The sequence below is a fragment of the Ranitomeya variabilis genome, chromosome 8 (assembly GCF_051348905.1).
Source record: "Ranitomeya variabilis isolate aRanVar5 chromosome 8, aRanVar5.hap1, whole genome shotgun sequence".
Classification (NCBI taxonomy): Eukaryota; Metazoa; Chordata; class Amphibia; order Anura; family Dendrobatidae; genus Ranitomeya; species Ranitomeya variabilis.
The window spans coordinates 26,315,008-26,330,544 of record NC_135239.1 but is presented as its reverse complement, the minus strand read 5'-3'; the positions used below and the strand labels follow the sequence as shown (position 1 = coordinate 26,330,544).

The 15,537-nt window shown below is 44.3% G+C and overlaps 1 protein-coding gene across 17 annotated transcripts in view; it reads right to left on the bottom strand.

The window, feature by feature from the left end:
- Positions 1-15,537, bottom strand: part of PTPRF (protein tyrosine phosphatase receptor type F) — a 1,035,200-nt gene that overhangs the window by 142,277 nt on the left and 877,386 nt on the right. For all 17 annotated transcript variants that reach the window (XM_077275903.1, XM_077275904.1, XM_077275915.1 and 14 more), the window contains one exon: positions 2,648-2,793. In XM_077275903.1, the coding sequence (XP_077132018.1) occupies positions 2,648-2,793 (146 nt within the window). The remainder of the gene's footprint in view (positions 1-2,647; positions 2,794-15,537) is intronic.

The following is a 15,537-nucleotide window of genomic DNA, read 5'->3' as shown; positions in this document are numbered from 1 at the left end:
CAGGTCTAATTTAGCTTGGGCTGCTAACAGTATGCCTATAAGGGTTGGACAATATGGCGCCCTCAGTCTATGTTCTATTCATCCTGCTCAGTTATCGGAGAGGAACAAGTGGTGCTGGGCATAGTTATCGGTTTTGGGTTCGTAATCTTAAAGGGAACCTGACAGGTGATGCATGCTGTCCGATCCTTGGGCAACATGTATCAGGCACTGGCTGAACGATCTCAGCCAGGTATGTCTGACTCTGAAACGCTGTGGTGTTTCAGAGTAAAAGATACCGTACTTTTAAAACCCATCTATCCAACTAGTCTCCACCCTGGCAGCTTCTCCCCGCCCGCTACCAGTGACTGACAGGCCTCTCCCTGCATATGTGGACAGAGAGAGACCTGTCAATCCAGGGCAGCGGATAGAGAGAAGCCTCGGGGGACCTGCTGGCAGTTTTCAAAGTATGTTTAACAGACCTGTAGACCTTGCTGCGGACAGAATTTATACACATCCCTCTACCCAGTAGTGGCAGGAATTAGCCAATGTTTTCAGTCAAGTAACTCAATTTCCACATTATGTCTTTTGATGAAAAATATATATGAATTCATATTATATATTATTTAATGTTTTGTTATTTCGATGGCTATATGATATAATGTTGCAGTAGATGTTGGAGAATTTGTTTTTAAACAATCAAACTTGTGGAAAATCTATATTTTCTCAATCCTTGGTCCTACGGAGGTGTTTCCCCTCTCCTCCCAAGCACAACTGAACTGCCATAGGAAGGGTTCTTAGAGTGACTACATGGGTGCAAAATCAATTCTGATTGGTTCAAAGTTTTAAACTTGTGAAATGATGTGATTAACAAGCAAGTTACAAAATACTGATTAAATAATAAGATGAATACATCTGCCATTAATTATTATATAAAATTAATGCATACGTTTGGAAAAAAATGTGAAGTGCAGCAAACGACACTTTAGGCTGTATGCCCACGTTGCGTTTTTTATGCGTTTCTGCAGCGTTTTTTGCCGCAGCGGAAACGCTTAAAAAACGCTTAAAAACGCATTCCCATGCAAACCTATGGGATTCCGCAGTTGCTGTGCCAATGCTGCAGATTTTCCCGCTGCAGAATCGCATAGCGGTAAAATCCACAGCATGTTCATTATTTCTGTGGAATCGCGGTGATTCCGCTACCATAGGATTGCATTGGCTATGCCCACCATGCGTAAAGTGAGCGCTTGATGTGCGGATGGTACCCAGGGTTTGGAGGAGAAGAGACTATCCTTCAGGCCCTGGGTACAATATTCCTGTATAAAAAATGATTAAAATAAAAAATAGGGATATACTTACCTTCTGATGGCCCCCGGAGTCCTCCCGCCCAGGGATGCATTGTGCAAATCACCTGAGAAGTCATCGCGGTCACGCAACCCTGACGTTATAAAGCATCCCTGGGGATTGAATGTACCAGGAGAACCGCTGAGAAGATCGGGGGCTGTTGGAAGGTGAGAATAACCATATTTTGGGGCTGTCGGAAGGTGAGCATAACCATATATATTTTTTTATTATTATTATTTTTAATATTCTATCATTTACTATTGATGCTGCATAGGCAGCATCAATAGTAAAAAGTTGGTCACACTTGTCAAGCACTATGCTTGACAAGCGTGACCAACCTGTCAATTACTTTTCCAAGCGATGCTTCAAATGGCTTGTAAAGCGCAAGCATTCTGCAAGCTAAAAACACTTGCAAAATGCGGCAGGGAGTTGCGGAAATGCTGCGGACATTTCCGCAGCATTTCTGCTACGTGGGCACATAGCCTTACAGTAACAATTTAAAAAAACGAATCCAAATGGAAAGGGAAGAAACATATTGAAAACTAAGAAGGAGTCCATCTGCTCTGTACAATCCTATGACCAGCACAGTACACGTCAGAGAAGCTTTTTCAAGTAAGACGACGTATACTCTACGTTTAGCTTTTAACACACTGTGGACCTTGTCTAAGATCTTCTACCTTTAAAAACATAACTCTGGAATAAGAAGTCATCCGAGAGCAGCAGAAGCCTTGTGTGAATCAGATCAAATACCACCAGTGTAGATATTCTTGGAATACATGTACTAACATCCCTTTAACTAAACCATCCGTAGTGTGTAGGAACTTGGAACACAGTAAATGTGTCTAATTTTTTGGGGGGAGGGGAGGGTGAGGAGCAGGCTGCAAATAATGAGACACTCGGAAACAAAGCTGAGAAGGCAGGCAGTACATCTGATACAAAGAAACTAATTCCTCACTTCGGCTCTATCTTCCCATTCATTCTGTAATAGTGACTGATACAATTATTTCAATTCCACCCATTAAATCTTCGCGCCTGGAAATGCAGAGAACAATTCTAATTTTATGTGAAGAGAACCCATTTGCTTATCAGTGATACTGAGAAAGGAGAGTGACCCGTATTATTGCCAGGGATGACAGCAGAGGGGCGGACAAAATCTCGTTACAGGAGGGATGGAGATGGCAGGACATTACATGGTTGACTATTGAGATCACATTCTGTTTCACCATAAATGATCTCATTAGTTTCTCAGCATCGGGGCTCATAGCCTGACAGACAGAGGGGATGAACTGGGAAGTCTCTGGCCCTTGTCTCTAGCGCTGGCACTTACCTCGAAACGCTGTGAGCTAACTTTTTTCCCCTTCTTCATCCAGGTGATTCTTGGCTTTGGATCTCCTGTGGCCTGGCACACAAAGGAGGCAACACCACCTGATATTCCAATCTGGTCATCCGGCTTCCGGATAAAGACTGGCTCACCTGCGGAAAAAAGACATTACGGCATTAGGCACGCCACCACAGGACGCTTATTGCCCCATTTACATGGTCACTGTAAAGCAAAGTTAACTGGCGGCCGACTTTGTGGACGCTTGCTCTGTAATAAACACAAAAACGAACTCGCTGTCGCCCACTGCGAATGTGGCTTAACGAGACAGTAAAACGGAGGCACAAGCTGTCTTATAGGAAGGATATGAAACACATTCACTGGTAAAAATGTCAGCGCTTCCAGGTTGCAACAATACTTTATGTAGCATTTTATAAAAGACGAGTTCAACTGTTCTGTGCTATCAGACAGTTACACCGGACTGGGAATCCATTCGTCCTGTCTCCTCCATAGTTGTTATTTCATGTCACATATCATCGGTGTTGTCATATATCTAAACTCTACTGACAGCTGTATATATTATTTGCGGACCTCTACTAAAAAATACATGAAGTCGCCATTTGCTACATTCCCTATAATCACATTTATTCCTTTGTAACGCGTCTCCTCCCTAAGCTTTCTGCCGCATACAGGTTCAATGGAGAGACGTAGTCCTGCAATGATCTGCTGCTCTCATCTGACCTCTCCGCTCTCACACCTCCAGACTTCTGTGCTGCATTTTCCAACCTTCCCTTAAGAACAATTTGTTCTTGTTCTCGGTAAAATATATCATCAGCTGTCCACTTTCACATTCATCAGGAGCTTTATTAGCTATTAATTAATGATCACAAATAACTTCCAACAATGCAAAATACTGTATATGTCAGTAGGTGTAAATATAAAATATGCACGGTAAGCACGGAGATCTTTTATTTAAAGGAAATCTGTCAGCAGGTTTTTGAAAATGGTGTTGTTTAAAAATATTCGACCTTTGTGTGTACATAGCTCCTGTGTATCTCCACGGATATGAATTAAGCATAGAAGCTGCGTACACAAAACGACTCTGTGTCATCTTCATCATTTTCTATTTTGGATACAGCTCTTTAAAATTGTTGAATACTTCATACTTAGCATCTATTTAACTCCAGGTTTACAACGGAGATGAGAAAAATCACACTTCTTAAACCTGTATATTAGGTCTCTGAAGGATCCAAATTTAATGATTTGAATTCTTAATTTTATTAAGTGTTTTCTTTGTGACAAAATGGAAATAGCATTGCTAAAAATCAACACTGCAACTAATAGTCATAATAATAATAAAAAAATGTTTCTTAATTTTCATGCCGAGAATACATCCATAAAGGAAACGTCAAGTCATGACGCCCTATAAGAAATTATACCAATGCGGCATTTCTTTCATTACCATTATGCCAATCATCCCTGCACTTAGATGGCTAAAACTTAATGGTGGTGGAGTCTGACAGGTCGGTTATGTATCCAAAAAGTTGATAAAATTCTAGCACCTGGCGTAAAAGGTCTCTCCTTTATTGACTCATACACACATGTAGCCATGTGCGGCAGTCAGGAGCAGAGCCTAGGTGTCCATTATGGCTCTTCACACGTTAGTTGGTATGGGGGAATGTGTCACAAAGCAGTCACAGTCGTCTAGAATGTGGAAACAATAACACTAAAAATGTTTCACTGGTCTTCTGTCCAGATGACACCAGTAATCTATCAGGGATCATACAGGGGTCTGCGAAATGACAGGACCATAAACAGAGCGGGAAGCTGTCACCAGCTATATTGTGACAGCGTAGACATTGAGGTGTCACGAAGAAAAGAATCAGGACTAGACAGAGGTGAACGACTTGGTGTTATCTGTGCTGGGATTAAATCCGGTCTTCCTGAGTGCTGTCCCGGCTTGTCATGCTCACGCACCAGGTGGCGGCACAGTTAATGGATTTAAAAGGTGAGGGAAGCTGGTATCTGTCAGTCAATATCACTGGAAAAGTATCAATGGAAATCTGTCAAGCTGTGATAAAAGTATCGATCTGCGTTCTGGAGTCACGGGGCGGGTAAAGCGTACAGGATGCTGAAACCTTAGTGCTAATCTGCTCGGAGTTCTGGAAACTGGCAGATATATAACGGGGTGAATAATCAAATTACCTTTATTATCTGGACGTCAGTTATTTGTGAGAGCCAACTTAAGTCTGTAAACGTATAGCGGGTCCTACACATAGAGAACTAACATATAACATATAACCAGATGATGTGCTTCCGACAAACATGATGTCCTATAAACACAGAATGGTCATGTTATCAATCGTTCTGTGGACATAGAACGATCGATGATATGTGAAGAGGCCATCAAATGATCAATGATAGGCATCATGTAGCCAATCAGCAGTCGTTATATGGCTGAGTTCGGCACGTGTAAATCTAACCTAACTACTGTGGGCCTTGCATAGCGGAAGCTGCCATACTGCTGACATGAGTACAGATGACGGTAGAGATGAAGGTCTGGTTTTCTTTCAGGCTCCGATCACTGTTAACTGCATTACAACTCACTTTTGCTGTGTTAATTTGATGCCTATGAATAAGCGAGCTCCATAAAGCGCATTACAGCCAATATTAGTATTGTTTTTGCTGTATGAACAGGGATCCTCAGGTACATTTCCTGCTCCGTTGTATCAGATACATCCACTCTGCTCCTCATTATTCCATTAGACTGATGAACTGGCAGCACATCAAGATGGATCGTAATGGAAAGAGGCTCCTAGCTGTGGGGAGCTCCTGAAAGCCACAGAAGAGATATTCTTCATTGTGCCAAGGGCAAAAATCCAAAGCCCCATCTCCCCATCTTCCTGAATTGGGGTCTCTAGGGGTAAAAAGACCCTCACAACAAGCGGATCGAAGCCTTGAGGTAGCCACATCAGTGTTAATGGAGCCCATCAATAATTTATCAAGTAAAGTAGCCAGCTTGACTGCTTTAGGGTAAGGAGAGAGAAGCTGCTTGGTTAATAGGTTATAAACTGCAGAGGTGAGCAGGGACCGAGGACGCCGACTTAATGGGAGGTTTCTCAAGGAAAACAGAAAGATCTCAGACAATCATTGCATGATAAGGAATTTTATATAAAATCCTGGCTCCTCCAGTCTATGAAATGGAAATCAATGGAAACTTGGTGCTTTACTGTTACACTTCAGCAGACTTATCCTTTCTAATGGGAGCAGCTATAATAATATATCAGGGATTGTATGTTATATTTAGCTGATGTTCTGCACAACACAGATATATAAACGTAACTTTATGAATTGTCATATGTTGTCTGATCATCTCACTTTTTGGAGGATTACAATACAGAAGTTGTCACTTAGGTTTTCTATGGAAAAATCTAATTTACTCAATTATAGGGATAGATCATATCGCAATTGGAAAGTTGTCTAACTTGGAAGCCTATGGTCAATATATGTGGGGAAATCCTCCAGACATATACTTTTAATGGAGTGCTTGAATGTGACGTAAAAAGGATCCCAAATTCTGTTCCTGTAGATATATTTATTTTATTTTGGGGGGCGGGGTGGGGGATCTGTTATGAGAACCAGGTCTATACAGAATATTATTACGGAACAGATTTGACTCGGATCCCAGCGGCTCTAAAAGAAGAAATGTAGGTGAGCAGCAGAACGATGACAGATGAAGCGCCGCATCCCTGCACCTATCCTGCATTACCCGGGGAACGCTGGCTGATGCCCGCACCATATGTTAATCTCTGTCTGTAGATTCCTCATCATCCCAGAATTAAATATCACTCAGACGCCTCACCACGGCAGGCAGCGCCTTATCAGGATTGTAGCTAATAAGGAAGATGCGACATTTAACCTACGGAGAGATTTTCTGCTGCGAGTTCCAATTTACATTAATGAGTGTTTTATTCTGTAGATCTCCAAATAACAGTGCTATTACTGAAGCGGCTCGTACCAGGGCCACGCACTAATCCTAATGGCAGTTAATGGCACAGATAATGAGCATCATGAAGACTTACAGCCGATTGGCTGTCTGGGTGCGGCTGCCTGGAAGGTCTACTTGGCTGAATAAAGGGATCACCGATAGGTAACAGAGCATATTAATGATTTACCTGCAAAAGCTCACAAAAATCAAGGAGGCTCCAAAGTATCCTGAGACGACCCAGTAAACAAACAACTGCAGGCGCCTCAGGAGCCTCCCGGGCCCGGTACTGTGAGCACACGAATACGGGGCCCCGGGGGGTTCTTGACCCAGTACTGTGAGCAAACGAATATGGGGCCGCGGGGGGTTCCCGACCCAGTACTGTGAGCACACGATTATGGAACCTCAGGAGCCTCCCGGCCCAGTACTGTGAGCGCATGATTATGGGACCTCAGGAGCCCCCCGGCCCAGTACTGTGAGCACATGATTATGGAACCTCAGGAGCCCCCCAGCCCAGTACTGTGAGCACACGATTATGGAACCTCAGGAGCCCCCCGGCCCAGTACTGTGAGCACACGATTATGGAACCTTAGGAGCCCCCCCGGCCCAGTACTGTGAGCACACGATTATGGAACCTCAGGAGCCCCCCGGCCCAGTACTGTGAGCACACGATTATGGAACCTCAGGAGCCCCCCGGCCCAGTACTGTGAGCACACGATTATGGAACCTTAGGAGCCCCCCCGGCCCAGTACTGTGAGCACATGATTATGAGACCTCGGGGAAGTTCCCGGCCCAGTACTGTGAGCACACGATTATGGAACCTCAGGAGCCCCCCGGCCCAGTACTGTGAGCACACGATTATGGAACCTCAGGAGCCCCCCGGCCCAGTACTGTGAGCACATGATTATGGAACCTCAGGAGCCTACCGGTCCAGTACTGTGGCACACGATTATGGAACCTCAGGAGCCTCCCGGCCCAGTACTGTGAGCATACGATTATGGAACCTCAGGAGCCTCCCGGCCCAGTACTGTGAGCATATGATTATGGAACCTCAGGCGCTCCCCGGTCCAGTACTGTGGCACACGATTATAGAACCTCAGGAGCTTCCCAGCCCAGTACTGTGTGCACATGATTATGGGGCCTCGGGGGGGGGGGGGGGGGAGGGGACTGGGGGTTCCCAGCCCAGTACCGTGTGCACACGATTATGGAACCTCAGGAGCCTCCGGGGGGGGGGGGGGGATAGTAACTTGGAATGGTTTTACTTTATCCTGTACAGTTCATGAGTGTACTGAAACTTTACTTATAGCCTTGAGTTTCTCAATATTATTTCACATGGTGCTTTGATTGGCCCTATGCAAATTGCATCTTCAGAGAGTAAGAGGACTTGGACACTAGCGCCACTGATCGGAAGTAGCGCTTCTAAAAGTCAATATCGATGCTTTAACTAGCCTTGTCGCACGATTTAGGATAAAAGCCAAATCAAAATCTCAAATTGCAAACACGTGTTTCGGGGTGTTGCCACTCATCAGTGCAAAGCATGAGATTTGATTTGGCTGTATGAGAGACCAGTCACTACGGCCTTAGAATCACCTGACTGGATGCAGAATTATGTCACAGACTCCAATCAGCTGGTTGTAATAGGAAAAATCAATAGGAAAAATCAAAGGAAACAAGAAAGTTGGCTTATTCTTGAATGAAGCCCAGAGAAAGTGGAAAGTAAAAGGATTAGTGAAAGTTTACAAAATGACAAGTTCGGCAGTTTAGATCTTAATAGAAAGTGCATTATAGTGATAATTTATGGAAGAAGCCGTTATACATACAGTAGATTATTCACCGTTAATCTACATTGATGTCTATTTGTAATATATTCTAAGGAACAATTAATCTATTCAGTGCAAGTCTGATCTCTAGGGAACATACGGTAAGTGGGATACTAATCATTAAAAAACATGACGAAGTATTTCACTGTAACCTCGCATACACATAATGGCGGCGCCCACCATTCTGAGGCATAAATTACATGTCAAATAAATGTAGCGGCAGCCAGAAGGCATCATACGCCTTGCACCAATCGCCCTGCATGGATCAATAGTCTGCATATTTATACCGGCAGGTGCTGAAATCTGAATCATCACCCAGAAATATTCTGTGATTGAAGTGATTGGAGCCGGCTCCGCACTGACCCCACTTCCCAGCCCTTATCATCGTGATCCCTCCTGTCATCCGTGCTGTCAAACAAGGCAATAATGTCACCGTGCCGCAAAGTTCAGTGATAGCGGGCGAGATGACGAGAATAAGAAAGTGCTGACGGCAGCACCGAGCCCTCCGCTCTCAACCTCTCTCTTAGAGCTGTCGTAACTTTGGCGTCTGTCAAAGACAAGGATGGCCATTTTACAGGAGGGTGACATGGCCGCCACCGAGGGAACCTTGGGATAGAAATATTTAAGGCGAACGACGTTCTACTGAGCCCTGGGAGGAAAAACTTATTTAAGGCTTGCTCCGCTAATAAATCCTGATGTGAGTTTATTCTCATACGTAGACAGCCGGCTCCAGCCCAACACATATTTCAGTCCATGCGAGGCTGTCGGCGCGGCTAAGGCTGAGAGCAATCTCTGCACCCTGAGGGGTTCTAACAATATTGCAGCCATCCACATGCAGAGGGAATTTGCTACCGAATACAGAGCTGGATTATTCTTCTTCTAGCTGGCTTCCTTATCAGTCTGTAGCTTTGGGTTTTGTGAAGTTACCAAAAAAGCGATGAAGCCCCAAATCTTCACCAACTTGAGAAAGGATGTACTCATAAATGCAAAGGAACCCTGTGTTGTCCCACTGAGATCTGCAGAGCATTGCAAGGCGACACATGAGTCGTATATTGTCCCTCTGGCACCTGCAGAACACTGCATAATTCATCTGCAGAGCATTGCACTGTAGTTACAGAGCTTGGATTGTGCATAGTCACTTGATCCCCGCAGGGCACCGCCATACAGTCTATAAGGCTTGCCCAGGCCTACTGACCATATGGATGGGTCCTGCACCATCCTCCCGATCCTGCAGCGCATTGCAAGACAGTCTAGGAGTTGGGCACAGTCCCACAAAAACATTGAAAAAATTAAAATTATACCCAATTATTCTGACTCCTGCAGAGCATTGCAGGACTGGCTATAAAGTCTTGTGCTCTTTCCTTGACCCCTGCATAGTCCTTGTACAGCATATTTCATTTTGTAGCTGTTTATTTAGTATGACAAGTTTGTTAGGCTCATCTGCGTATCTTCAGCAACATTAACAGACCCAGAGGAAGAGAAAATCCAGAACTGCCAGTAATTCAGATGCAGAAAATTGGTTGTGAACAACAAAAAGCTGTAAATAAATGAAGACAAACAGATATCTTGGCGAGATATTTTGGACATCTGTGGTGGAAGGCGGCCAGTAATTCCTCGGCACATGGACACCAGTGATAATGGGACAGGACATCTGACCCGGGTCACATCTGCACTTGGGCTTGTATTAGGGGTAGGTATTAGTTACTGAAGCCTTATAGAAAAATATTACAATTTGAGAGTCCTCAGTGGTCGATACCTTTTAATGGCTAAATGAAAAGATGGTTACAAATTGCAAACTTTCGAGACTACTCAGAACAGTACCGAAGTAGTGTCGAAAGCTTACAATTTGTTACCATCTTTTCAGTTAGACATTAGAAGGTATCAATCACTGAGGACTCTCAAATTTTAATATTTTTCCATCTACTGGCTAACACGGTACAAAGATATAAATCTTTCCTGTATGCAGACTGATAAACATTTGCTTTGAACTGTCAGACTGTGCAATCCTTAGGGAATTCCAGCCATCAGGTCATCTTCTCGTTACGGATTCTGCTAATAACGTGCAGTAGGGAATGGTGTCAGATTATGGGGATCTCTAATCGTCTTTAGCAAATGATACCAGTGTTATATCTGTAAACTCCTAAATCCTCGGTTCAGGCTGCAAATGTACAGGGAGACATGAAACAATGAAGTATCAACATGGCATAAATCATCAAATTATGTTTTAATCGTTTGTCTTTTGTATTCGATTTTATCACAGCATAAAAGAGTGAAAGTACATCTGGACAATATGGTACTCTGTACTCGGCCCCTATTTATCAGGTTTTATTATCTGAGAACGTTCTCTAATCTTAAGGGCTTATATTCATCAGATTATAAATCGGGCAAGGGCAATCCGATAAAAAAAGGTATTGAACTCCGATTAAAAGGAACTTGACATCAGAAATGATGCTGTTAACCTGCAGGTATGGGGTTAATCTGCAGGTTAACAGAGTTATGATGCTGCAGATCTAACAGTTCTCTGACTGCTAAGCCCTGCATTACCCCGCCCACACTGTACATAAAAAGCAGCCAATCACTGGTGGGGGCGTGGTTATACAGCGCTCATGACTATGGAGGACTACATGGCAGAAGGTTTACTAGTCCTCTAATGATAATCTCCTGCTGATAAAACTGTGATTTTATCAAAACTACAGCAAGCGCCCAGCAAGTGACATATCGCTGGAATCAGAATATCTGTTTCTACATTATGATGCGCTCAGATTAGATGACAAACCTGCTGACAGGTTCTTTTTAAATAATGCAACATTTAATACAGGTGCCTTCTTTTCACCAATTTTAGCAGCCCAGTAAGAGAAAATTGGCATACAATGCGACACTAGTGACACATTACATATGTAACTAGGAATGGTAGAATTGAAGTGCTGCTTCCAACCATGCAGACATCATTCATTTAATTTACTTCTTGCTAAGAAATAATTTTCATCTGAGAATGTTAAAGATGCTGACAAGCAGCAGATGCTGTGACCAGGGCAGGACGTGATGCGCTGCGGTCGGCTCCTCTTGTCCCTGAAGGTTTCAGGTTATAATGTGTTTACTGGAAGAAACAACCATTCTGGAGCCGAGGTCACAGAGTCTGATGTATTGTTCCTTCACTTTACTGGCAACAACATGTGCAAAGAACAAAGCTCATTCTTGCTCCATAACACTGAATCTCCTGCAGCACACACTACATTAAACCAGCTGCAGTCAGAGCTCCCAAAGCCGAGCATGCTGCGCAACGACGTCCACCATGTGAGCGGCAGGGCCTCCAAGACCGAGCTTGCTGCAGAGAGCTCAACCACAAGTGTGCTGCAGAGTGCTCAAAGCCCAACGCTGAGCCTGCTGTACAATAATAATAATAATCTTTATTTTTATATAGCGCTAACATATTCCGCAACGCATTACAGTTTGCACACATTATCATCGCTGTCCCCGATGGGGCTCACAGTCTAAATTCCCTATCAGTGTGTTTTTGGAGTGTGAGAGCAAACCGGAGAACCCGGAGGAAACCCACGCAAACACAGGGAGAACATACAAACTCCTTGCAGATGAAGCTGAGCAAGCAGCACAACGCAGAGTGTGCTGCCCAATGCCGAGCATGCAGCAGAGAACACCCATGGCCAAGCGTGCTGCAGAACACACAAGGGAGAGCGTGCTGCAGAACACACAGGGGAGATCGTGCTGCAGAACACACAGTGGAGATCGTGCTGCAGAAGACACAGGGGAGATCGCGCTGCAGAACACACAAGGGAGATCGCGCTGCAGAACACACAAGGGAGAGCGTGCTGCAGAACACACAGGGGAGATCGTGCTGCAGAACACACAGGGGAGATCGTGCTGCAGAAGACACAGGGGAGATCGTGCTGCAGAACACACAAGGGAGATCGCGCTGCAGAACACACAAGGGAGATCGCGCTGCAGAACACACAAGGGAGAGCGTGCTGCAGAACACACAAGGGAGATCGTGCTGCAGAACACACAAGGGAGATCGTGCTGCAGAACACACAAGGGAGATCGCGCTGCAGAACACACAAGGGAGATCGCGCTGCAGAACACACAAGGGAGAGCGTGCTGCAGAACACACAAGGGAGAGCGTGCTGCAGAACACACAAGGGAGAGCGTGCTGCAGAACACACAAGGGAGATCGCGCTGCAGAACACACAAGGGAGATCGCGCTGCAGAACACACAAGGGAGATCGCGCTGCAGAACACACAAGGGAGAGCGTGCTGCAGAACACACAAGGGAGATCGCGCTGCAGAACACACAAGGGAGATCGCGCTGCAGAACACACAAGGGAGATCGCGCTGCAGAACACACAAGGGAGATCGCGCTGCAGAACACACAAGGGAGATCGCGCTGCAGAACACACAAGGGAGATCGCGCTGCAGAACACACAAGGGAGATCGCGCTGCAGAACACACAATGCTGTATGTGCTGCACAACACCCAGTGCTAGAGCGTGCTGCGCAAATCCCTATGTTGAGCATGCTGCAACGTACCAAAGGCCGAGCGTGCTGCAGAACACACTGTTCTAGCAAACGATATGTAAATAATGCTTCAGAGAGGAAAAGGACAATTTAAGGATTTCAATTGTAAAAAAGTCTCAAATATTTCTCAATCCCTAGATTCCTGGACCAGAGAATGGTAGCTATCCAGTAATGGAGAATGCATAAATTTCTCGGTATTGCTCCATAATAATGATCATTTAAGCAGATTTACCCTTCAACATTCTGAATTCTGTCACTAGGAAGTGGTGAAATTACTGATGAATGAGCCACAAAGTGGCCCAAGCCTCGCTGATGTGTGCACTGTATAATCCATAAAACAGCTGCATGAACTGTACGTGGTGAACACGATTGTCCCCTTTGATTTACACCTATGCAGCATTCCTGTGAAACCATCGAGAAGTCGCTGACAAATGACACCAAGGACGTCCGACAATAACAGTCCATTTGCGCCAATGCAGGATGTGACTCTTTCAGAGATTATAATCCCCGGTCAATCACCAAAGCAATTTCAACAATCATTCTCATAAAAGGTGATTGTCCTCGGCATTCATCGGCGCCGCTCAGAGAGGAGAGGAAATTCTCAAAAGGTCAAATGACACGATCGCCATTCTATACACGAAAATACCAGGCCTTATTACCGGGAAATCAAAGTCTGCATTTCACAGGAGACTTATTTAGGATGACAATAAATGGCTTTCCTCAAGACCGAGTCCAGCCACTGACCTTCTTATTAGTGGATTCTTAAACCTGCGCGTCATCTACTAATTGGCTTTAAAAAAAATGAAAAAGTACAATGGTGGCGGTTATTTATCCATAAATCCATAAAAGGGGAAGGCAAAATATTTACTAAAAGAAAAGTGGTAGGAGCTGGAATGAGACTATGGAGGGAGGGGAAGTGATAATATCTCCCATACTCATTCCTCCAAATAAAATGTGTGTGCATTCAATCACGGCCCGCAGGACGCCACCGCTTCAAACAATGCCGTTAAATAAGCATCTCTTCACTCTGGCGGCAAAAGCTCTTGATTTGTTTTCTAAACGTGCCGGTGTCTGCAGCCCCCAACTCCCATCGTTCTCAGCTCAGAAACTCACAATGTTACTTAGTGCAAAAGACATTTATGTAAATCAATGAACATGAGGCGTAAGAGCGAAGATGGAGGAGTGATGAATAGCTTACAGCGCCGGTAGCTATGGTGACGTCTCAATCAAGAACTCAAGACCAACCTTAAAAAATAAAAAAAAACACAGCTGCATAAGATATTATGGCATAAAGAGTATTAAAAAGGGCATTTTACAATGAAGTGATCACACTCGCCGAGGTTACCAGCGAATCTCAGGAGAAAAGTAAAACGCGACACGTTTTTAACTCCTTTGGCTTGATGGAGGAGCAGCCTCTTCAAATTCATCACTGTCACAGCAGCCCAATTATAAGTGTAATCTGTAATCTAGAGGGATGGGGCTGCTTGGCACTAGATAAATTGGCTATGACCCCACTTAGTGACCACTGCACTGATCTATTTAACTGCTTGTTACAACATAACTTAATTACCTTACTCGGAAGAACGGAATGCTGCAAAAGTGTGGCAAAAAGACAAATAGTTTTATAAAAGTGCTGTCACTTGTCATCTTTTTATGCGCCAATTTTGAGGAGACCCATCGAATGAGCATAGAGGTGTCCAAATGTTCCCTTAGGAGGGATTACAACATTGCTGAAAACATGTTCTCACAAGGAAAAGGTTACCGTCAATAGTGTCTGGCAGCAACTTTTCCTCCTTCACATTGAGAACTCGTGAACACATTGGTGGGAAAAGCTACTGACGGAACAAGTGTTCATCCAGCACCTAGCTATGACGTATGGCCAGGTAAAGTCATCATACAATACCCAAAGGTCTGTACCCATGGGAAAAAATATCAACATGATTTATTATGGAGGAAGTTAAAATTGTGCAGTCCCGTGCACCACTCCAAGGTCCGTGCAGTCTTGTGCACCACTCCCCATGATATTGCCAAATTGCTAAATCCAAAAAATACAAGACACTAGATATGTTTTTTTGTACATGGCTTGAAAAAGGCCTTCTGAGGCTGAAACGTCACTTTTTAATACTGTATATGCTGTAACACAATAGAGATTACTCTTTGGAGGAGCACATCTGGTGCTATTATGGAGTAAGGTGCCGGTTTTCTCCTTAGAATCACAGGGATTTATATAATGTCTAGATAGATAGAGTCTAGATCGTGTGAAGTAATTGTCCCCCTCTACACCTCCTTGGTCAGGCCTCATCTGGAATACTATGACCAGTTCTGGGCATCACATTTTATAAAAGACATCGAAAAACTGGTGCAACTTCAGAGAAGAGCTACCAGGATGGTGAGCGGACTGCAAACTATGTCCTACGAGGAATCGTTAAAGGATCTGGGAATGTTTAGCTTGCAAAAAAAGAAGGCTGACTGGAGACTTAATGGCTGTCTACAAATATCTGAAGGGATGTCACAGTGTAGAGGGATCATTACTATTCTCATTTGCACATGGAAACACGAGAAGTA